We start from the raw sequence: 22,590 nt of genomic DNA, 5'->3' as shown, positions 1-22,590 counted from the left end.
TAGGCAGAAACAACGAGGTCATCGTTCTCACAGATATCGCAAGAAATCATAAAATATTTGAGGAACTTAGAAACGGCTAAGGGCCCAATGAGGAACGGCCACCGCCTATACTGCAGCAGCTTACAGGCACTGATAGCCCTCGAGCCTCCGATGAAGTCCGGATGGTTGGTGTTGATATAACCAGTCTCGATCCGTATGAGATTGCGTATCATCTCTTTAGTCGGCGCCAGGCAGGAAGCCAGGACCGAGCGAACTACATCGTACACTCGCGCTCGCAACTTGTCAAATCTAAATTGGCCGAATCGATCCATTCTGTTGCTGCAGAAGCAGCCCAGTACCGGCGGAACTCCGGCATGGACCTTATGGTGAATGTGAGACACTTGGTGAGCTCAGCATGGACGAGATCAGCACACTGCAGAGAAGGGGAGAGGAGCTTATTTATCTGGCCCTTCACAAGGGTTTCAAAAGCTGCCTGAAGTAGCGGCTCATTCGGGCAGCAACAGCGCAGATGCTTCTACTTCTGGTACGAACAGTGGGCTCTTCGGACCATTGGCGTTCCGTATGCTGGTTCGAATGTCATGGTCAGTGAGCCCGTCAAACGGATCGAACTGATTCACTGCAGCCCCGAACACATCGAAAAAAATATAATGAATCCTCGCTCCGCCCTGAGGCACTGCATAGCACCCCGTAGTAGCCTCCTCTCGAGCTGCTCACCACGATAGCAGGCAGAGGAGCCTCGCCATCTACTGAGTCGTGAGGACTGGAATTATTGCGGCCTTCAATGCAATCCGCAAAACACCGAGAAAACTTCGTGAAAAGCTGCAGGAGTATATTGCCAGCCTGAGCCGCCGAAGAGTTCAATGACAAACTCAGCGTGTCCAACTACTTGACTGTGATCGGCCAACATACCACCACAGAGGTCGGTGCCGTAGGCAGCCATTTCCTGCTCGTATTCATGCAGCATAGTATTCACCTGCTAGTCAATGACCCTATGAAGTGGCAGATGAGCCCCACCCGGTCCCTCAGCCCAGGAAGAGCCTCTCGTATGTGGGTCATAAGAATACGATGCAGCTGACGGGCCATATACGCCGTACCGCAGTGGGCTGATATATGCCTGAAGAAAGTCCCTATCAGCAATTCTTATTGCATTGCGGGCAAGCAGTGTGAAAAACTATGCACATGGTCAACTACATGTGTTGATGAAAATTCCGAGAAAATTTCGGGAAATTCTCATTGGTTTCTATACGCTGCTACTCGAATTCATATATAAACTACGATAATTAGCGAGGAAACTCCTGAGCTCAGCTGAAAAAAGACAAACGTATATTCCTCCAACACTGCGGACAATTGCCAAGCCCACGCTAGGCCCCTAACCCCGGACCTATAAGCCTCGTGCTTCTTGAAGAATGCCTCTTCGTTTTTGATACTGTCTCGAATGGTGACACCGTTCTGTATATCCTTTTGTGATCGACATACCACCCCTACATATCCCTGTCGTAGCGGATACACCTAAAGCCGAGTCGAGACCCGTTGACCTCCTGTTGCCGACCTTGCCGTTGATCATGTCAAGAGCATCTGTCCCCTCATCCATACAGTCCATCTTAGTGATGACTCCCATCGTCCGATCACCAGAAGGGTCCACCTCGGAAAGAGGACCTCATTATTGACGTAGTCTACCTCGCCCCTTACCTGCCGCGCGAGTTGCAGAGAATCACTGTTGGCCAAATCAGTGTTGGCCGCGGTCACTGAGAAAAGAAGCCCTCCTCAGCTGTGTGGGAAAATATACATATGGTCAACAACATGCGCGGGTGACAATACAAAAATTTTCAGGAATTTCGGAAAATTTACGTATACCGTAATTCGTATACGAACTCCCGAGCTCACCTGAGAAAAGCGAACACATATTGCAAGACTAAACAACAGGGATGATCTTCCTACCAGCAAGCACGATACAGTTTGGCTTTGAAATGTACGACAGGACCATGTCCTTGATCCTGGCCTCGACATCAAGTGGTTGGTCTCCCACAGGCACCTTCGTAATACCAGGCAGATCGATCAAAGTCAGATCTGAATGGGTTCATCACCAGCGACCCCAAGAGGCCTCCTCACCAATGACGTAGGGCGAGAAAATCTTCAGACATATTGGTTCCGGACTGACCCCCTTGGAAGCACCACAGACTCGATCAGTTTCATCTTCTATTTCCTGGCGAATCTCGGCGAAGTCGGAGAATCTAACGCATTAGAATCTAAGGTGGTAAGGCGGGTAAAAAGGGGGGACGGTGTGGGAAAATACGCACATGTGTTGGTGACAATATGGAAATTTTGAGGAAATTATTGTTGGTTTCTGTACCACTCCTCCCGAATTCGTATGTAAACTTCTATAATTAGTGAGGAAACTCCTGAGCTCAGCTGGAGAAACCCAACATATATTGCCACCCCATAGTAGTCGCTGCCTGCAACAGCGTATGAGCCTCATCCACTCCACTTGAGTAATCATGCACATATATTATGTCTACTGAATTCTCGAACAGTGTGAGAATATGTGCGCATCGTCAACTACGTTTAATGGTAAAACTGTGGAAATTTTGAGAAATCATTTTTGATTTTTTTCACATCTACACAAATGGTGTGCGGTTTCCCATTCCCATGTAGTGTGTTCAGTTGAGGAAACCAAACATGTGTCCCCACACTGTTGTCTATCCTCGACTTACTTTTTATCAGGTCGATGAGTAAATTCCCCCACTCTTTAGCAGTCTTATCACCCACCACTACCTACAGTGTGACACTACAGCAACGACAACAGCCACATGCCGTGTCACCAGCCTTTATCGTAGGACCAACGACTTGATCATTAGTCGTATTGCGAAGCTGTAGAATCAGCGGTCTGCGAGTGACTATACCCGTCCCCCGTGGAAGGAAGTCCCGACCGACCAGAGCTTCCAACACCTGCTCGAGTCAGTCCTACCCCCCTACACTGTGATCGACCTTACACTGGTCTTTCCGACACTTTGGCAGCCGACAACAGCCAACTGTGGCAAATCCAAGGTCACATGGAGCCCCACTGTCGAGAGCAGATCCTGGAGTCTGTTGATCACTGGTATGAGCTGATCCATGAACCACAGTAGAAGAGCAGTACAGTTGAACCAAAGTCTTCATATATCCCTAATTGACAACTTGACACAATACCTTCCCCGATGTCCGAAACATGCACACGCTGAAACAGTGTCACCAATTATCTCCTACTCCCTCCGACCTCTCCGCCGCTCGCTCCGCCTTCCGTTTTGATTTCATCCACATGTCGGTGGCCAGCTTCTCGACTCTGCTGTTAATAACCTACCATGGAACCCTGAGAGCCCGCGCCCATAACTACACCAACATCGTCCAAGTCTCGGGCTATTCTCCTCGTCTTAGCTGCATCTCTCGCCTCAATGAGCTCCTTAATATGCTTGTTACTCTTCATCACACTAGCCTTCATCCGGTCAAACGCTGTAGTGTCCGCTTGGAAACGAGCCGCCTAGGAGAAAGCCTAGTAAGGCCACAGACCAGACCGGTCCCCCCCAACCTCGACGAGCTGTTTGGTATAAGCTGCTACTGCCCATGCATCGGACATGTAGTACACGCATTCATTCAGCTGACCATTTTGGTGATACAGTGATGGGAAATCCGGAATCTACAACGGAGGCGTCCACCCATAGACCAAGACTACTACTACTACTACTACTACTACTACTACTACTACTACTACTACTACTACTACCTCCTCAAGAGCCAGTTTGTGCAGTTCTAGTCTCGACGGCTGACCCACATTGTCAACTCCCTGAAATAAGACCAGCATCGTAGCCCAACGACAAAACAACGGCTTACCATAAATCGCCTTGCGACTCTGCTAGCGACAGGGAATATCTTCACTCGTGGGGGCTCAACTCCTGGTTGGTTGAAGACCCTATGCAGATCGTGCTGAACGATACCTGCGTCCCAAAGCCTCCTCGCAAGCAGTGTGGCAGAAAATATGCAATGGTGTTGGTGATTGTAGGATTTTTCTGCTGTTTTTTGTCCACTCTTACTCCGAGTCGTGTGAAAAATTCGACCATGGAGTTTCATCCGTGGTAGGAAAACACTAGTGAATAATGTATTTCGTGACTACTGTATATCGCGAATATCGCGTTTTTCACAAAGTACTACACCACTACACCTAAAATGGGTGAAACTCCACTTTAGTGAGCTCAGCTCATGAAGCCTAGACCTATCCCGGCGTCGCCCACCATGCAGTTTCAAGCCGTCCAGATACTTCCGTTGTGTTGCCCCCCGCTTGTGTGGAAAGCCATGCAGGTGCTCTTGATAGCCGATGTGCCATTGTACAGTAGTCTCGGGAAACTACACATACTAACACTACTAGTTGATCACAATGGCGCGTTTCACTTCAGCTTCCCTCTCCTCCTTCACTGCTCGTAGAGCTGAAGTCACTTGATCGGCTCGCTGATGGACCTACGACCTTCCCACTACTGTGTCCAACCTCGCAGCACTTGTTTACATCGGTGAAATCTCTCACATCGATAAGGCCGAACTTGACTGGACCAACGGTGGCGAAGTCAAGCACTGCGTATCTGTACCGCAGGTAGGCAGTTTGCATGGACATGATGGTCTACCCGACAAATAGCTTGCCCATGGACACTCCTAAGAGCAGCTCGCCCGATGCCTTCTCAGCTGAGGCGACTTGGGGCGCTACGGAAGACCACCGCCGGGCCACAACCACTGGTCGAACTAGATGAAAGACCTTAGGCCCGAGTAAGGGCTGGATAGGCATCGTGGCAGAGCACACTTGTCAAGCAGTATTGACATGCACTTCATACAGCTCAACATCTAGAGTAGTAAAATCAGCTTCATCCTCGGTGACCGAACTAAGGACCCTCTCAAAGAGCCACGGTGGCATGTCCTACTGTTGGTGATGAAGGGTGATCTTCTACAATTTCTGAGTCCCTATCGTCAACTCCGACCCTAGACCCACTACGTTTCCGCTCAGAAGAGCACTGGAGGACGAAAGGTCGGAAGCTCTGGAAGTGCTCGCTCCCTTCCTCCAAAGTATCATGAATTGACGAGGCCCAGACACATCAGAGGTGCCTATAGTCCATCATGAAGTCCATACAGTTTTCAATCTCGTCCAATCCGAACTCGTGAGCACCTCATCGACTCACTACATCGCCCAAGAGCCTCCCAGCAGTGAGAAAAGCAGCCTTCGACCTGTATCCGCTTGCTTGTGGGATCTGTGCCGCATTGTAGCACTGATGGACGCTTCAATGGACGTCGGTTGCCCACGACTGTGAGGATGGTGACAGTTCTGGTGACGAAGAGGTGGTGACGTTCTGGTGAAACAGACGGAGTGTGTACCGGTTATGTAACTAAGCTCATCATTTCGTGGCGCGTGACAACGATGGAAAATTCAAGTGTGCGTCGAAATTGCATTAGTTTTCACTGCTGTGATGGGCACGTCGATCCCAACGGTCCTCCGCCCACGCCTCACCATTTCCCCTATGGAACTCATGCCGTCGTTTTAGCGTTCCTATAATTGTGATGCAATAGTGACTGCGGATCAGCCGAAAGTTGTACAATTGTAGTCCATACTCTTGTCAGGTGTCGAGGTCTGTTCTATTATTCAGTCTATCTCCCATAGAGACGTGAAGTGTCGTCTTGAGGGGTCTAAGGACTCCAATATAATCTACCTTCGAATCACTTTGCGAAATTTTCCTTGAATGATACGAGTGCTGAAGCGATCGATAGGAACCGGTCGTGACGCCGGTTTCCCCAGGACCGAGTTTCTCAAATGCTTTCCTTACGGATCAGCCGATCAAACAGTATCATAGCCGCGGAGGGAAAACACCGCAACCGGAATTGCTGGAGTTCACATGTTTTTTCTTGGAGGCTAGTAGTGCTGTTTTCGAGGGTGAGTTGTATCTGTGGGCAGCGTGATGGCTTCCGTGATATGAGTTGGGCCGAGTTTTGAGCTGCTCTAATGAGAGTCCCCCTATTGCAATAGCCTTAGTATGACTTCCTCACACATGCCGCATCGGGACCATGGCACTCGTGCATGTCATCGGTACAGTTTCATTCGGTCTTCTTTCTCACTCGTTTGCCACATGCATTTGGAAGACGATTTATCAGCCATCAGAAAGTCGATGGATGATCCCGTGAACACCGGTGATGCTATTGTAGCCCTCAACCGGGACTTCATCAAGTTGCACGTCACAGTCACTCCGTTCAGAGAAGCCATCCTGTCCCTACAGGTTGGTCGTAGACCTCGGTAATCTCCGTGATCTGTTATTTCAGTTCCCTCTGGAGGGCGTGAGATACCCCGAGGCCCCGGCCATTGTCGATGTATCGTCCAATCACCTCTCCACCGTTGCTTGCGATAAGCTGACTGGGATGGTAGACAAAGTAGCGCAGCAACATGCAAAGAAGGGAGAGGATCATGTAAGCTGTAGAGGGTTGCCTTTGGAAACCATCACAGCTTGAAGTCGTTGAATGAGACAAAGGCCTAGAACATACTAGGCAACAGCCTAGGACTTAGCCCATACGAAAATCCTGAACATGGCCCAGTCACGACCCGCTGTATGAGTACTACTAGAACTGAATTGGTCGATTGGTGCTGGTGTCGGGCATCGTAGTTGAGGAAGTGTTCAAGAGTTTGATATATTATTCTTGTCGATAGGTGTTACCGTGCATAAAGCTGTTCCGTGATGTTATGCGGAAGTCGTTGCTACTGCCTTGCATGGAGGAATTAGATCTACTCAAGAAAAATGTCCTGCAGGAAGGAGATGTCATGAAGCTGGTGGATAGCAAAGGGAAGATACACCTTACAGTGATGGCCTCGATAGAAGGTTTAGATGGCTCTCATCAGATTGTTGCTCAGATTCACGAGGGAACGATGCACGTTAAGTTCGATTTGAAAGTCCCAACTGAGTAAGCCCTGGGCCCTGGTTTCCAGAGGGGATGCAAGCGCTGTGTATCTATAGCTAGTGTCTACGATGTTAATACCATTCAGTTGCCGATTGAATATGCATGTTTTTGGAGGCGGAATATTCGAGAAGTTGAGCCCTTAGCGTTCTAGTTCGTCTATTTGATGTTTCTTTCTTGACTATACCACTAATCTCTCTACTCGCGATTGGTGTCCTCGGTACAGCAGAACCATCGGGCGCTTCGTTTCTCATCACTCAAATACTGATAGGTACCCGTATGAGTCAGTAACAGTGACTATGATCGAATCCACATTCGCGCCACATCTGAACGAGATGTTCTTCGGACAAGCTCAGGACCTCTGTCGGCGGTGTACCAAAGGACAGACCCTCTCGACCTCCCTGAGGTGCCGCTCACCATTGCCTGTACGTTAGTGTCAATACACATTGGGTAGGTCGAGCGATCCAGCTAAGCCTAGCAAGTCTGTGGTGAAGCTCTCGCTTTCGCAGTAAGCCGTGATTGGTCAAATACGTCTTCGTATGATCGTATAGGTATAAGCACGATGTAGCGTTCCTGAAGCAGCGGAAGGAGAAGGCCGCGCAGGTGACCAACAAAGTTGGCCGAAGAGCGGTACGGTACTTTGAGAAGACGGAATGGGCAGCAGAACTTGAAAAGGAGGTGGGAGTTGGTGATAGCATGTGAGGATGTGAGATACGTTATGATTTCAGCAAAAGCAAGCGGCTCTTGAGAAGGCTATGTCACAGCACAAGCAACCCCCACCAATTCTATCTGTGTACCCTGTGACTGAATTTCTCGCTAACAAATTCATTCATCTTGTGCCGAACATGAAAGTAGCACTCCTCCCTCCAGCAACGATTGATGAAGTGTCTTCTTTGTCAGTGCTCTTCATGTGGTAAGCGTGTGCTGGCTAACATCGTCTCGGACGATCCATCGGCGCCATCTGAGGACACAGCGGAGAGAGCTTACTGTGGTCATTGGTTCCATGGCAGTTGCTTGGTAAAGTACCTGGCTTGGAGTAGTGGTCGGACTAAGTGTTTAATGTATAGGAAACGTTGATGACGAGTCCCCCCTTTGGTATGAGCTGTCCTGATAAGAATTGTGGTTGGAGGATATACCACAATAAATACACGAGGGACCAGAAGGTGGGCGACTTGCTCCCCCAAACGCTGTCACAGCATTGCTGTGTCCTTTCCCTCTGTCGAGTAGTTCTCTGTATAGTAATATAGCGATAGATAGATTTTGGTGGAAAAAATGGGATATTCGGTATTCTTTATTATGTTAAGTATAGTATATCGCAGTCTACAATAATTAATAACGACCATAGATGATATTTTGGAAACAATGAGGGCACATTAATAACAGTTTTATCTCTATGCGATTTCATCTCTTATCTCTATTAATGTGTATTCATCTGTAGTACCTTGTTAAGTTATCCTCAGTATAGTGAGAACTTTTCACTGAGAAGTGAGCCAAGATGAAGTTATTGTCAGTTCCTCGAGAAGCAATGGGCGATGGCGGAAGCTCGAAAGAGGGAGTTAGAGGACGTCATGGATTTTGCTAGAGATATAGATCGTCTTTGAGTTTCTACCCAACGTATGCACATTCCTCATCAACTACCCGTTGTTTTGTCAATTGGATGAGTAACTAAGTAGTACGCTGGATGGTAGAACTATACCCTTCAGGAATCCGTTTGGTCAATAGGTCTTCTGCCGCAGGAGAACAACACCCCGCTTGAACGATTCCTTCACAGGCTCTCTCAGATGAGACCTGGCCTTGCGCTTGGCTTTTCACCACATATGACTCATACGATATGAATAGAATGAGAGATTCTAGAGAGCTGTCCTCTAATACTGCTTGATCCGACCTCGATGGTGGGCTATCGGTAGTTCTGGCCCTGGACTAAACCACAAGGGAACATGCAGGTTCAGAAGGCCTGAGTACAGTCTAGCAAACGAGGCTTGGGCTATCCTACTTGTTGTCAACTTGTCGAATATCCATCAGCATTTCCGACGAAGATGTGAGGCGCAAAGACTAGTGATGACTCGGTGCATGCGTTGCGACTTGCCGTCAGCAGTGCGGCCACAGTGTCCCCATTTTCGAGGACACTGTAACCAACCGCCAGAGGACGGGCCTATGAGAGAGATCTCAGGATTTTGCCGCTTTTGCCACGGAAAATGGTATCTCCAGTATCTTAGACTGTATGGAGCGCTTATGCATCCACTCATGGAGAGGAATAGTTCGCGTCAGATTCTGATGCGGCTGTGATCGAGAAGTGTAAAGTTACACTCCATGTTCTATGGAGTTGAACTCCATTGATATCTATAATGAAAGTCTCGTTACGGAACATTGCCGAAACGGTGCTAGTGGCATACTCTCTAGTTGGTCGCCCTCTTCGCAACACTGAACTCCAAGGGGAAATCCTCATTTCTAAAGAATAGGCCTCTTTTCTAAAGAAGTTTAGCTCATGCTCTCACTTGCATTTCGACTTAGCCTTGGATAACAGTTCGGGTTTCTGGTTTCCCGTCGGGTTTCGGGTGGGGTTTCGGGTTTCCCTTTCTCCGCTTTCACCTGCAGTTCTTGTTTTTTTTGGAATTTGCAGTTTAGATTCTCACTTGCGTTATGGTCATCACCTGGATATCAACCTTTACTTTCCATTAATGGCGCGCGCTTCTTTGGTTTTTATGCATCTCGCTTAGATTTGATGCAGTGCCCTGAACTCCAATTCGCATTCTATTCGCAACTCCAATGCCCCCTCGGAAAGTGCTTTTGGGGCCGACTCCAGGGCATTCGACAGGGACAGTCTGGCGATGTTCCGGACAGATTACTTGCTGACCTAGCCTCGCTAGGTATTCTATTCGGAAAATTGAAACCTCTCTGATCCACATTTCAAATTTCATGAAATTTCGACATGAAATTCCGCGCGCAGGGTTCGACTCAAATTCATAACCGTACCAGTGGGGTATTAAACCAAGGTTGTCCTTGAATGTAGTTGCCGTATCATGGCGTTCGATAACGGTAATAGCCGTGACGAGGCCACCAGATACGTGGATACGTAATACCCAGATTGTGCAGACGTTGGAAGTCCCAACTTGGGATCCGAAGGTCACGGTCTGTGTTGTTTATTGGGCGAGCGCTATTTGCGAATGTAGAAGTCAATTCAATGAAGAAGACCCAATTCTATTATGAATTGTATTGATTCTATATGAGAGTATTAGATTATAATAGTCTGCTATGAATACTATCGGTGCATTATTCATACGGCATGATCGATATCTGAGGCGCTTGTCGTATCGTCTCAAAGATCTCGTTCTTTTGTTGCGTCCAGTAATACGAAAGGATAAAAGGTTGTCTGACAATGCTGTGGTGTGCCGTTGAGTGGATCCCTCGTCTGTTGTTTCGAAATGATATTATGTTAGACGGTGCTCGAGGTGCTCACACACCACGCAATGTTTCAAAGTTAATGACATTGACACACTGAGTTTAGTGGCTAGGTACATCGACAGGCTTTCCCACCATGGGAGTTTGCTCGGGATGAGCACTGCGAAACTGCCTCTGTCTGGTATCTCTCAATGATACCATCGCTACTTGTCAGGACACTATTTTAGTTGGATGAATAACTCCTGTTTTGCTCATTTAGTTGGTTGGTACTTCAACAACTTGACTATTACAGGGGTGTATTTACCAGGGCCCTCACTGGTGGCCAACAATTGCGAATGTACATGGCTTGAGGTCAACTCGATTTGCCATGAGCTTAATAAGTATGGATAAATGTCCGCTAGCCGTCAAGACCTCTCAGTCGGGTTCTTCCTCTATACTTTCGGAGTGCTACGTCTACGTCGACCTCATCCCTATTTCTAGCTCGGGTCGGCGAAGTGTCGCTTAAAAGGGCGCCCTTATTCTGCAAGGAGTGGGGTATATATGATAGTCACGCGAGATGTTATTGGTATCCTGCTGGTTGCAATCAAGTTGGCAAGGATAGATCTATAGAGGATACAGTTGGCCCTCTGTAAAACTCCACATTGACGGAGTCTCAGTCTTGACTGGCTCCACTAGAGGTTTTGTGGTAGTCATCAGTGGTTGGAAGATCTCATCATTACTAGGTTGCTCGTATTCGTTTATGTTGCTGAGCTGCTCTGTTGGAGAAACTCAGCATGTTGAACGTAAAGGATGCATAGAACTAGATAATGGTAGGGAAAACTATTTGTGATGGCCCTTTCCTCGCCTCACTCAGTGCCCCTCATGCCTGAAATACTACTTATTCACGAGTTGTGTTCTCCAGCGTATTCGGATTGCCATATATTTGCGACAGTTTACACGAATGCCCATCCTAACAGTATCTTCCCATAGTAGACTACCAACGCTGGCAGCAATAGCACTCGGAACAGCGAGACGGCAGTTCAGCGTGGTGACACGACACAACTGGGAGAAAGTAATATGGTCAACGACACCGTTATGGATTTTGTCGTATAGTTACGGCCAGTGCTACTACAGGAGATTGAGAAGTGCGATTTTCTAACAATCGATTTCGAGCTCACAGGCCTCCTCTTATCTCAAGAAGACCGGTAGAGTCCTCCTTTGTCGTGTATATCACTAGCTAAGCTTTGCCAGGCACATAGGCCTCGATAAGGTGTACGACGCCTACTGCTCTGGTGCTCGTCACTTCATGCCGCTTCAAATGGGTCTTTGCGCTGTGACACGACATGATCGAGGGCAGGGACGCTACTTATTGTCGTTGGGGTAACTGTTTCTGGTCAGGTGGCGTCTGGCTCCGTTCAGCGTCTACATGTGGCCTCAGCGCTCAGCAACAGTGAATAGACCTGCTGTGCTTCAAGCCACTGCCAATGGTGGGTTTCCCTCTATCATCGTATACTAGGGTATGGATGTTAGGCTCATCGTCATCAGCATCTACCTCGACTGGTCACGGTGGCGACTCCCCGGATTCCGATGCCTTCATGGTCTCAGTGACCGCCATGAACTTCCTCTCGGAAGCTGGTTTCGATCTGAATGAGTGCATCAAAAATGGTGTTGGCTGGCTGAGGCCTGAACAAGAGAGGGCCAAAAGTAGGACTACGTGTATTGGTCTTTGTGACCACGAAGAATGTCCGTTTTTTCATTCGGGGACTAATGATAGTGAGCAATATATCTCTATCACAGTCTCGAGAGATTACTTTCATCGCATCACATGTTCATGGCAATGTTTGCATTGTTCATGCGATATAGTTTCAGATCGATTCTTATTAATATTAGAAAATGACATACATTTTCTTACTCACATATCATCGTGTCCTCCTCAGAGTCGGTCCTGGAGCAGCGTATCACCGAGATACGGCAGATGAAGGAGCAAGCCACGGCTAAGGCGGCGTCAGAGGCGACACCAGTAGGCCGGTCAGCAGTAACTGCTATTACTCACATGATGCCAGGCACCACCGGAGATCTCGCCGGGGCCTGATCTGGACGTGATTAACAACGTAAAGGAGACGATCGGTGATTGGCTGCGGAATGATCCTCATGGGACCAACAACCTCGAGGTGAGTTTGGTGAGCACAACGTTAATCCGCTGAATATGGTATAAGCCATTATAATAAAGTTTCACCCTAGTGATATGAACAACACTAGTGAAAAATATATTCCACGACTATTGCATAGCGCCAATATGGCGTTTTTCACAGAGTACTACGCCGCTCCACGTAAAACGGGTGAAAGTTTTCATATATATAAAGTATCACATTATATTATCGCTTTATAGAAGTATTATATATTGGAGTTTCTTGTATGGAAAACACTAATGAAAAACTTATTCTACGACTACTGCATAGGGCGAATTTCGCGTTTTTCACAGAGTTTTAGGCCACTTCACGTTAAATGGGTGAAACTCCGTTGTAGTATAGTTATACGTACAGGTTTCCATGGGTTGACTATACGATAGTAACGATCGCTCACTCGTTGCGGTTATGATACGGACTTTGTGCCTGCTCAGGTTCCGATGCCGTCAGCATTCCAGCGTCTGTTGATGCACAGTGTTATTGCGGCTGAGTACCCCAATCTGTATTCATATTCATCAAGGAGAGCATCTGATGGAGAGAGGATGCTCGTAGTATATCGGAGTCAAGACCATTATATGAAACTCAGATTAAGGAGATAGAGGTGAGTCCAGCACTAGTGGTAGGGTGACGACTATACTCGTCATGCAGGAGGACTGCAACAAACAACTGTCCAAGTGGGGGTCCGATCGCTCCTCGATGCGGCGGCTGATAAAGTCATTGTGGGCCACAACTGCTTCCTAGACGTCCTTCATGCGCAGCACAGACTGTGAGGCGGCCGGTGCTTGCAGTGTTAGGGGGAAAATATGCATAGGGTCAACTACATGTGTTGGTGATAATATGAAAATTTGATTTTAAAATCCGTGTATGGATTTTCATCACTAGTGAGGAAACTCCTGGACTCCGTTGAGGAAAACGAACATATATTCCAACACTGGGTGCTGGTCCGCTTGGTCTTACTTTGAGCGTAGTTGCTGTAGGTACGACGCATTGCCATCTACAGTGAGTGAATTCAAGGATAAGTGGACTGAGCGGTTTAAAGGCGGCGTACTGGACACCAAGTACATTGCTGAGGTAGGCCATCCTAGCTAGGGCTTGTGAATGTGATGTACGGTGGTAGACGCATGAGTTCTTATCGCCACTCAACCCGCCTGCAACACTAAAGGGACTGTGTGACTTCATGGCACACCGACACGTGCAGGAGCATGGTATGTCCTGGAGGGGTATGTTGCTGAGGACTGTCGTAGGAGTTCGCGTAGGTGACGAGACTTCATTAGGGCATCTATTGCGATTAGAATTGGTTAATCTGGTCAGTGATGGGGAAGCAGACAGCACTTCAATACAGTGAGACCTGTTTGACGTGTGCGTTGTGAAGCGTCTATGGTCTTAGGCCGCCTCACGCGGCGAGGAGGCTCTTTCATAAGGAGGGAAGCGACGCGGAGCAGTCGAGTGACGGAGAGAGCACGATAAGCCTATCGGAGAAACCGGCTGTGGACATGTCCCATGACGCGGGGTAGGCTGCTACTGCTGGCCACAGGTTGAGTGCAAGCTTGAGGCAGATACGATGCCATGATGACCGCGTTGGTGTGTCTATTGCAGTTGTCGGAGATTTGCTCGAGGAAAGGTATCGACATGTACCAGCAGGTCAGTTCAAAGTCGTTAGCTGGGATGAATGATCATTCCTATCAGCTGGCATTCAAGGACGTGAGCACCACTGCTATGAGCAAGAAGGCCCTCTCGATTTCACAGCTCTTACCGACGTCTATTAATCGAGTATGATCCGTCACGGCTCGAGTGTAGGTCGACGAGCATCTTGTGTGCAGGTTCGCCTGGTGAAGTCTCAGCCTAGTGTCCTCAACATTGCAGGGAGGGACGAAACCGACATGCAACGACATTTTTATATGACCAATTTCCCGACGTCCTGGACCAAGTGGGAAGTCATGAAGGTATCGACGAGTTGTTGCTCGTGAGGCAGTGTCGGCCTGCTGTAGGTGTGGTCCCCTGTGTGGGTGAACATAGCCTTTATACAGCCATCGGCTGGGCATGCATCCCCGGTCGGCTCATGTTGGGTGATGGCGAGGAATGACGAGGATGCGGAGAGTATACGGCAGATCTACGACATGATGGACCGAGACCATCGGAATTTTGATCTTTACACCTACGATGAGTACGCAGCTCGAGAGGTCAGTCGTTTTTATCGTTATTACACCAGATACCAGAAGCATAGGGCCGACCTCTCTGAACTGGACACAGCAGAGTCATCAAAAGCGTCAGCTCCTGCACGACCAGCGCCACCGGTGGATCGGCCCTCAGTTTGAGTGTCTTGGACACTAGTCAATTTCAGGCACCAGAGAAACGCCGGTTGATGGAAGCAGTCCGAGTCGGGTGATCGTCGTCGAGTTTCAACGTTGTGATAGTCTCATGCTCTTGTGAAAGGGGACATGATGTTTTTTGATTCACGCCTACTTCCGATAACCGTTTCAGTTTTAACCAAAGAGATTGTGTGTTGCGTTTCTGCTGTAGTGATGGGTGGACACGAAAGGAAACGGTAACGATATAAAGAGGAGTGCACTACTAACAGACTCTTTCAAAACGGTGTGGAATTCCAAGGCTACTCAGATCTGCTGGTTCGAGGGTATTCAGAACTATACGACTGATGGCCTGGAAAGCTGGTGTGGCGCTGGCGGCTGAAAGCGCCAACTCCTTCAGTTGACTCTACTTAGACAGTTACCCTAATCGAATTAAGAACAGTGAGACATGAAGGAATGCCATGTGAATGTGTGTGTGAGTTTAAAGTCCAACGCCGCCAACACGCCATGGGAGCTGGGGGGAGGGAGATAGTTTTGCCGTATCCCGTGTTTTGAGTTGATTGATGTCGCCGATAGTCTCGATTGAGTTCTCGGACAAATCGACTCGTCCGACATGATGATGCTGTATCTTCCAGGAATCTATTTGGCGGTTAAAGCCACTAATTTGGCGAGTAAGGAAATCATATTCACGGATAGAGACGTCAATCAAATTCAAGTCAAATTCAAGCAAATTCAAGTATCAAAGTAAAGACATCGATCTCGGGTTGCAGTTTTCATGATGCAGATTCACACTGTGCAGCCCCACAGTCCATTTTTGAAGGTTAGCATAATTCCGCACAGATTTGAATCCTGAGGCCCTGCCAAGGTGAAATTGATGTTCCAAAGTCTCAACCACAGAGATCCGTAGATCCTAGAAAGGTGCATTTCATGCACTTGTCAACACTGTGTTGTTCGATCGAGTGAGTTGTTCAAATTTCGATTCTCACTGAATGTAGCTGCCGATTGGAATGGCGTTGGCGCCGCCGACCCTGCATGGCTCAGGCGACAGGAGCAGAGTCCAGGGTTGGAGGGCAGGAGGTCTCGTCGACGCCTATCGCCAATACCACCCATGAGAGGACTGGAATGCAGACGCGACTTAGAGGGATGGTCCAAGAAACTGTCCGGACCCTCTTGAGTGAGTCTGACTATCTCATGGTAGTTTCATTGAGAAGATACTGTGGGTTCTACAGATAGGGGATGCGGATGGCTTACGTTATCGTTCCTCTATCCATTAATAATATAAGAGTTTCATCATTCTTCTCTTTGATTGTGTTTTATACTGGTGTGCTTGTGCGCCCTCGTCAGGGAGAGTCCGAATCCATCGATCCCTTGGACGTTCTGTTATCTTCCAGCAGCAGCAGCAACATCTGGTCATCGGCCCAACCATGGTATTCACGTTTCACGATGTCTGCGACTATCGCTTTATCCAGCTTCGCTGACTCTTCTCTGCCTTGGTTGAGAGAGGCCTTAGAAACGTGCAGGTCGCGGAGCTCCGTCAAGTTTGAGCGAGGTAGCCCTTCAAGCTTTGCGACCCCTTCCTTGGTGGTTGGCAGAACGGTGTGCGTGTCGGTCCGAAAAAGCAGATGTCACTATTTACCGTCCGGGAAAAACATTGAGAGTTCGTGTCGTCGACTCCCAGGATACCCGGTGAGCCGCCTCTCTCAAATCCGAGGAGATAGGACGGCGTTCACGGTAAAGGTTTCATTCAGGCACCGACTTGTCTTGCAAGACATTTTTTATCAACCATTTATGAAAGAACGACTGTGAGAGACCGAACACTGGGGAGGCCCCTACAGCTTCTATATCTTTTCGAGGTCTTTCGTAATGGCTATAACACTAGACCCTGAGGATGCCATGTTCCTCAATGAAACGTTCATCGGCGGCTCGGAATGGCCTAAGATAGTTCAATGCTCCAGCAGAGCAGATCGTGAGTTGACCTGAGGTATTTCGAAGGAGGTTTCATCTCAGTTGTAGCAGCATTGTGGTGGATGATGACCGTGGCCGAGTGATATTACAAATGACCATTCTTTCCCCTAGCATCACATGTGGTGTCCAGTTTGCTTCACATGTTCATGGATTTGTTGTGTTAGAAGTGTCTCACCATACGTCGCTACGACGAACTGTAATGATACTTCTTTCTCCATTCGTTATGCAATGTAAACTCCATAACGTTCACAGCGGGATCAAATCATACTCCGACAACCCGTACAACTCGTAGGCGATAATTTCCATCATATTCACAGCACCTTCCTGCCCAACACAGGTCATCCATTAGCAAGATGCTCTATAATAGGCGTATCGAGGCGGAACTGATACACCACTTCAGTAGCAGCTCCTTGCAATGCAAATAGTCACGAGTGATACGGAATCGGTACCAGTGATGACTGTCGTCTTGGGATTTCGACAAAGGTGGTTGTGTAGCTCACGCGTTTATTATTCAATACACTAATGAACATAACATGAGGCCTTCAGAAACACTAAGGACGATTTTGGTTTCCAATGGGGCTATCAACTGAATCACGAGTGGTCGGCTGTTGCTCGGTGGCCATAGTAACCTTGAAGCAGCAGCCTCCGATGACCGGCGCCTCCGTGATGTCGAAGTATCCCACGTAACATGGATGACCAAGAGCCGATAGATAGCCCGCAATGATCTGACAATGAACTCGTTCCCATCGAGACTTTCGAGCAAGTCGATAGATTGAATGATGGCTTACCCCCTTAGGCAGCTCCAATGTTTGCTCGATCCGATTGATGACGTGTGGAGGTGTCGCATCAACGTCGTTGTAGTTCACACCGGCTTTGACCATCTCCTCTATTGGTGCGAACGCATAGTCATGAATAACATAGTTACCCTGAAGGCAACAGCAGCAGCAGTTTCCAATATCCAACCTCGAGAGGCATCTTACTCGGTTATCGGTCTGCAGACGGTCGGCTTGTTTGCCATAAAGCCGCAACCACAGATGCTTGCAAACATTCTTCACAGCAAGATCGTCACGCTCCAAAGCAGCTTTCTGTTCTGGATACATCGCATCAACTGCCCTGATGGAGAATGTGTTATACCCAAGCAAGGACCCCTGCTGCTACTGTTTCCCTAGTCGTTCCCCAATCCACATTCCCATGCTCTCAAGAAGACTGTACGATACCACACCATCATCCAGCATCCTCTCACCGTACCGCGTGACCATAGCGTCATGTAAAACCTAGAGACATGATGCGCTGCTGGATAGCGACGGTCCTCACCGTGAAACTAGCTTGAGAGACCATGGAAGGTCTCTCACTAGGTTTGGGAGTCGGCGGAGGTGTCAATGGAGTATCTATCGGTACCGCTACTGTCGGGGCTTGCCCGCCTGACTTGATACTGTCCGAGTCCGACATTAATACTCAAACTACAGGAGAGCTCTCCAGTGAAGTACAATATGCACATGGTCAACAGCATGTGTTGTGACAATATGAAAATTCTGAGGAAATCTCGAAAATTAAAATTCTTATTGGTTTCTGTGCACTTCTGCCCGAATTCGTATGTAAACTTCTATGATGAGTGAGAAAACCTCGGAGCTCAGGTGAGGAAAGCGAACATATATTCCAACACTGGAGTACTCCATCACAGCTATCAGCGACCCAGGGAACTCAACAGCGCTATTCGAAACCACATCAAAAGCATCCTCGTGTCATATGCTACTCCTGTGCTTCAGTGCTTGGAGGCTCCTGGCCGATTGGAATCTTTCACGAGTAGTCGCCATTCGCTGTTGGCAAAATGTAACTAGTCTTCGAAAAGCCTCGCGACCAACCTTGTCATCACCATCACCATCTGCAATTTGTACGAGAGTGAGTGCATACCGCGAGGAGACTTCATAACGGACTTGTCTATGGCATTCATCAGATAAACCTGTTTCGAAGACCTATTCAACCAGTGATATATCGAGGAAACAGGTGCTCTTGAGATCTCGGGGATAAATACAGCGACAAGGGCATCGAAGGCAACCGCCACAGAGGTGGAGTCTGCAAGCCAAATGCCGCACAGGAGATAGTAAAAGTCCTTGCAGGAAATCCCACCCTAGCTGTTCATAAAAAATCAGAAGCTCACGTGGCAGCCGCAGTGACGCTTCCTTAACGCATGAACGGCACCAGCCCCTCCCGCAGGCCGATGGCTTTCCGTCATAACCTGACCATGTGGACATCAACGTATGGTTGCCTATGAATTTGTTCATCGGAGAAATCCCAGGCCATTTCCTATATTGGTATCAATCCTACTTCATTCCCATTGAGTTTAAGCAAATCTACAGCACATCTTCCAAGACTCCACCACTTGCCATGCTACCACCTACGGAACGACTCGACGAATCCCTGGCCCCACGCATGGCTACAGTTGTTGTAAGTTCAAACGAATCTGCTGCCCCCAAGTGAATTTGCCTACCGCAACATTTCCACTGTTGGTAAAACGCAACAGAAGATAGAGAATAGAAAACCTCACGCACGCACGGAGTTGTTAGAAAAGTATTTCGTTGTCATAATGTCAATCGAATTCGAGGGGTAGAGAATATTCATGCTCCCTGTGCTTTGCACTGCTTGAGCTGATCAACAAGGGACTGGCATTCGAACGACTCCTTACCTAGAAGAAACATGAAAACAAAAACTGTCGCCGCGAGCCGGCCCTACTCGACAGGCACTGATTAAGGCTGTCTTGCTGGCTCGTGCATGGGTCCGCTGGGGCCGAGGAAGGGCCTCCTTCGTGCTTGTGGACAACCTATATACAATTAAAGGCCATCAAGAGGTGGTCGGGGACGCACCTCTGTCTGCCTAGGGCCGAAGATAGCATCAACTGCGCGATTGGCAACTGACATCCCCACGCCCGATGCCATGCCTCCCATCAGAGATCCAGCCAAGCCAGACAGCATCCCGCCGCCACCACCACCTTAGAGACACTCGCCTGCTACTAGAAAGAGTTGATATCAGAGCCTACCGGAGGGGGCAGCAGGAGGAGGGCTGGCCGCTGCTACCGGGGTCGGGTTAGACGCCGAATGGGCCGTAGGGGCAGCTGGTGGAGCGTGTGTGGGAGCAGTAGGGGTAGATGAAGTTGTAGTAGGAGTAGGAGAGCTTGGAGGAGAAGACTGTGAAAATACGAGGTAAAAAGGGAGAGGGAGGTGCTGCATCCACTACCTGCTGCTGTGTGGTAGAGGTATGACTACTTTTCCTGCCGTGACTAGGACCAGTGGCCGTAGCTCTGCGGGCTCCCGTTGTAGGGCCGGCAGGAGGAGTAGAAGACGTGGTCTTAGTAGGACCCGATTTGCGTGGCATGGTAGCGTAGCCGAGAAAAAACAATCTTGGAACATGGTCCAAGAGTGCAAGGCCGTCCCCCAGTCCGAGACCCGGGATTCGTCAACTCGCTAGACTTGGTGAAACTCCACTTTCGCTGGTCAGTAGCTGAGTTTTACGCAGACTTCATAACTAAGCTGCGAATTTTTCCCTGACGGCGCTTACCCAAAACTTGTCGAAAAATTTGGAGTTGAAATTCGGAGTTCATCAAATGCGCTCGCCCGCACGCGAAAACCTGTCCCACTTATCATGAAAACTTCTAATGATGAGTAGCTTCCCGAATTGGCAACAGCGATCCCATAGAGAATTTCATGGACATCCCCCACTTCCTGTTGTAACATGTTGACGACATAGATTTATGTACTTGCAAGGCTTTCGTTGTCCAGGTAGCCCCAGAGGATTACTCGAGCACCATAATATTCGGACCCTTGAAGGTTGCGGTTTGTTAACAGCCCTGTAGAGACTCAGGGATCGTTCCGGTTGCAATGAAGACTACACTCATCGATAAAACGTCATATTCTTTAAATAATTATTACCGCGACCCTCTTGGCAAAAGCAGATGAGGACACAGATTTCCACCACCAGCTTTTCATTGACAAGCTGAACATTTCGGCAGAGAAGATGCCTGTTCGTGTTCTCATCCTGATATCCACAAATTGATGCTATTCGATCCTCCACAAAACCGCTTCATGTTTCTTATACCCCACAATAGCTGATGTCTAGGGTGCTCCAAGTTTGGTGCTGTGTTGTCAAATCGGACCGTCCAAACGAAGCTGGCGGTTGCTTGGACGACTAGTAACGAGACACGCCATGGAAATATGAAAACGCGCATGATACACGAGGCAACTCATCGGGTGTCATCATCGTACTCTCAGGCAGAAGAAGACTCAGATGTGCTAGTCACCTTGGCCTTCTCTTCTTTACGGCAACCCTTCTTAGCGATGAAGTATACAGCCAACAGAACGATGATTGAAAATACCTCAGAGAGCCCAACCTCACAGATACGAGAGCAACACACACTCACCTTGGGATCCTTCAATTTTGGTAGAGCTTGCTGCACCGGAGGTCCGACAACTGTCGCCACGCCAAGACTCGTTCCCATCACACAGGCTCCCACGATGGTTGACCTACGCATAATATGCTGCATTTGATAAGAGAAGAGCTCACCTCAGGAACCTCTCAAGCTGGAAAAACTCTTTCGGGCTCTTCTTCCTGTCCGGTCTCTGGAGAGAGTATCCCCTCCACTCGTTGCCAGGTGCGGAGATGATGCAGGCCAAAACCACCGTAACAAACATGGTAGATATGCGCCCTAAAAAGAATTACAGTACGACGCTTTCTGATGACCCAGTTGCATATACCAACGGTCGAGTCCGATGCGTTAGGGAAAGTCCTCGCCATAAAGGCAGCTATGGTGTTACGAGAATTAGCATAGATAACGTCCCGAACCTACAACGTGTACAACCTAGAGCATCGCGAGGAGCAACGACTCGTACCACGGTGGGGAGGTATGCTGTCCACAGAGAAGAGTCGGTGAGGGCCACTTCTCTGTTCATAGACTTGTTGAAGCGGTAGTTGGTGATGGGCAGGGTAGCCGTGGTAAAGATGATACCTACCCACACATGTACCAGCAGAGGAGGTTGCTGGGAAAGCCACCAGTGATGACGCCGCGCAGCTCCTTGGGGATGTCGACGCGGCGAATGATCTCGTTGAGGACTTCAAACAACGGGAACTTAATAAAATTGGTGGGCAGAGTGGTTTGAAAGTACTTTATAGACCTCTCGACGTCAACCTCAGCCAGTGCCTATGACACTGCGGCCTCATCAGCCAGTGCCGTACAGGAGAAGACTCACCTGCTTGAGGGAACACCTCTCCACGAGTACCCTGTTGGTGACTGGGTCGGTGACACTGGCGATGAGGGCTCCAACGATGGCACCAGCAGCGCCCTGGCTGGCAGCGGCTACACTGGCGCTCACCAGAGACATACGGTCAATAGAGGACTGAGCGCGTTCGAGAATACTAGGCCCAGCGAAGTGTGACAGCTGTGCGACACCGGAAAGTAGTAAAACAAGCTTCATCTCTATCTGCTGTTGGCAGAGTCGAATCGAGAACGAACTATTAAAAAACTGCTAAGGCGGACTGATTTCAATTTGATGACACCCTGAAGCACTCGAACATTTTGTGGTGCGGCAACAAACCCTGCTGAGCACGCTCGAGACGGGTGTCCGTTCGCCATCGTCATCTTTGTCTCTTATCTATAACAGACGATATATCATTTCTGTCCACTACAAGGTGAAGGCCATTGAGTGCAACTTCATTCGCTACCTTTACGATGATATTCGCGGCGTCGGTCAGCAAGTGCAAAGTGGATTAAAAGACAATCAGCAGTATTCGAACTTAGTTCCGAAACATCTGAGGAAGAC

General features: G+C 48.6%; 6 protein-coding genes across 6 annotated transcripts in view; 2 read left to right on the top strand and 4 right to left on the bottom strand.

The window, feature by feature from the left end:
- Pmar_PMAR019550 (dynamin, putative) overlaps window positions 1–4,636 on the bottom strand; it is a gene marked incomplete at both ends in the record, with an annotated part of 5,647 nt that extends 1,011 nt beyond the window's left edge. The window contains 22 exons of the mRNA XM_002781179.1: window positions 1–288; window positions 339–472; window positions 519–665; window positions 715–840; window positions 887–973; window positions 1,015–1,114; window positions 1,382–1,509; window positions 1,550–1,642; window positions 1,690–1,745; window positions 1,939–2,067; window positions 2,110–2,231; window positions 2,712–2,742; window positions 2,838–2,946; window positions 2,991–3,104; window positions 3,244–3,333; window positions 3,371–3,514; window positions 3,563–3,670; window positions 3,758–3,817; window positions 3,865–3,968; window positions 4,263–4,374; window positions 4,420–4,485; window positions 4,514–4,636. The exon at window positions 1–288 is cut by the window's left edge and continues 4 nt beyond it. Of these exons, the coding sequence (XP_002781225.1) occupies window positions 1–288; window positions 339–472; window positions 519–665; window positions 715–840; window positions 887–973; window positions 1,015–1,114; window positions 1,382–1,509; window positions 1,550–1,642; window positions 1,690–1,745; window positions 1,939–2,067; window positions 2,110–2,231; window positions 2,712–2,742; window positions 2,838–2,946; window positions 2,991–3,104; window positions 3,244–3,333; window positions 3,371–3,514; window positions 3,563–3,670; window positions 3,758–3,817; window positions 3,865–3,968; window positions 4,263–4,374; window positions 4,420–4,485; window positions 4,514–4,636 (2,471 nt within the window). The remainder of the gene's footprint in view (window positions 289–338; window positions 473–518; window positions 666–714; window positions 841–886; window positions 974–1,014; window positions 1,115–1,381; window positions 1,510–1,549; window positions 1,643–1,689; window positions 1,746–1,938; window positions 2,068–2,109; window positions 2,232–2,711; window positions 2,743–2,837; window positions 2,947–2,990; window positions 3,105–3,243; window positions 3,334–3,370; window positions 3,515–3,562; window positions 3,671–3,757; window positions 3,818–3,864; window positions 3,969–4,262; window positions 4,375–4,419; window positions 4,486–4,513) is intronic.
- A 1,495-nt stretch (window positions 4,637–6,131) lies between these two features.
- On the top strand, window positions 6,132–8,549 carry Pmar_PMAR019549 (hypothetical protein; the record flags this gene model as incomplete). The annotated part of the gene is made up of 10 exons (XM_002781178.1): window positions 6,132–6,278; window positions 6,322–6,465; window positions 6,704–6,954; window positions 7,220–7,354; window positions 7,403–7,456; window positions 7,500–7,626; window positions 7,677–7,799; window positions 7,849–7,965; window positions 8,016–8,111; window positions 8,460–8,549. 10 exons carry the CDS (start codon window positions 6,132–6,134, stop codon window positions 8,547–8,549), a joined length of 1,284 nt encoding a protein of 427 aa, XP_002781224.1.
- A 2,727-nt stretch (window positions 8,550–11,276) lies between these two features.
- Pmar_PMAR019548 (hypothetical protein) lies at window positions 11,277–14,961 on the top strand. The gene is made up of 20 exons (XM_002781177.1): window positions 11,277–11,398; window positions 11,440–11,531; window positions 11,578–11,679; window positions 11,725–11,813; window positions 11,857–12,030; window positions 12,264–12,346; window positions 12,390–12,497; window positions 12,947–13,060; window positions 13,099–13,113; window positions 13,136–13,278; window positions 13,490–13,583; window positions 13,630–13,717; window positions 13,769–13,853; window positions 13,900–14,022; window positions 14,069–14,153; window positions 14,199–14,282; window positions 14,333–14,455; window positions 14,501–14,676; window positions 14,722–14,806; window positions 14,854–14,961. Exons 1-20 carry the CDS (start codon window positions 11,288–11,290, stop codon window positions 14,896–14,898), a joined length of 2,019 nt encoding a protein of 672 aa, XP_002781223.1. The 5' UTR covers window positions 11,277–11,287; the 3' UTR covers window positions 14,899–14,961.
- A 2,373-nt stretch (window positions 14,962–17,334) lies between these two features.
- Window positions 17,335–18,121, bottom strand: Pmar_PMAR019547 (trafficking protein particle complex subunit 6A, putative; the record flags this gene model as incomplete). The annotated part of the gene is made up of 5 exons (XM_002781176.1): window positions 17,335–17,508; window positions 17,572–17,709; window positions 17,764–17,896; window positions 17,942–18,057; window positions 18,098–18,121. The coding sequence occupies 5 exons, from the start codon at window positions 18,119–18,121 to the stop codon at window positions 17,335–17,337; spliced, it is 585 nt and encodes a 194-aa protein (XP_002781222.1).
- Window positions 18,122–19,398: 1,277 nt separating this feature from the next.
- Window positions 19,399–20,152, bottom strand: Pmar_PMAR019546 (conserved hypothetical protein; the record flags this gene model as incomplete). Its single annotated transcript, XM_002781175.1, has 5 exons — window positions 19,399–19,466; window positions 19,514–19,601; window positions 19,645–19,769; window positions 19,818–19,965; window positions 20,015–20,152. 5 exons carry the CDS (start codon window positions 20,150–20,152, stop codon window positions 19,399–19,401), a joined length of 567 nt encoding a protein of 188 aa, XP_002781221.1.
- Window positions 20,153–20,988: 836 nt separating this feature from the next.
- Window positions 20,989–22,152, bottom strand: Pmar_PMAR019545 (hypothetical protein; the record flags this gene model as incomplete). The annotated part of the gene is made up of 7 exons (XM_002781174.1): window positions 20,989–21,149; window positions 21,195–21,297; window positions 21,338–21,479; window positions 21,529–21,616; window positions 21,664–21,779; window positions 21,824–21,971; window positions 22,021–22,152. The coding sequence occupies 7 exons, from the start codon at window positions 22,150–22,152 to the stop codon at window positions 21,042–21,044; spliced, it is 837 nt and encodes a 278-aa protein (XP_002781220.1). The 3' UTR covers window positions 20,989–21,041.
- Window positions 22,153–22,590: the final 438 nt, after the last annotated feature.

Source organism: Perkinsus marinus (assembly GCF_000006405.1).
Source record: "Perkinsus marinus ATCC 50983 genomic scaffold scf_1104296943502, whole genome shotgun sequence".
In the NCBI taxonomy this organism is placed as follows: domain Eukaryota; phylum Perkinsozoa; order Perkinsida; family Perkinsidae; genus Perkinsus; species Perkinsus marinus.
This window is presented reverse-complemented; position numbering and strand designations above follow the sequence as displayed.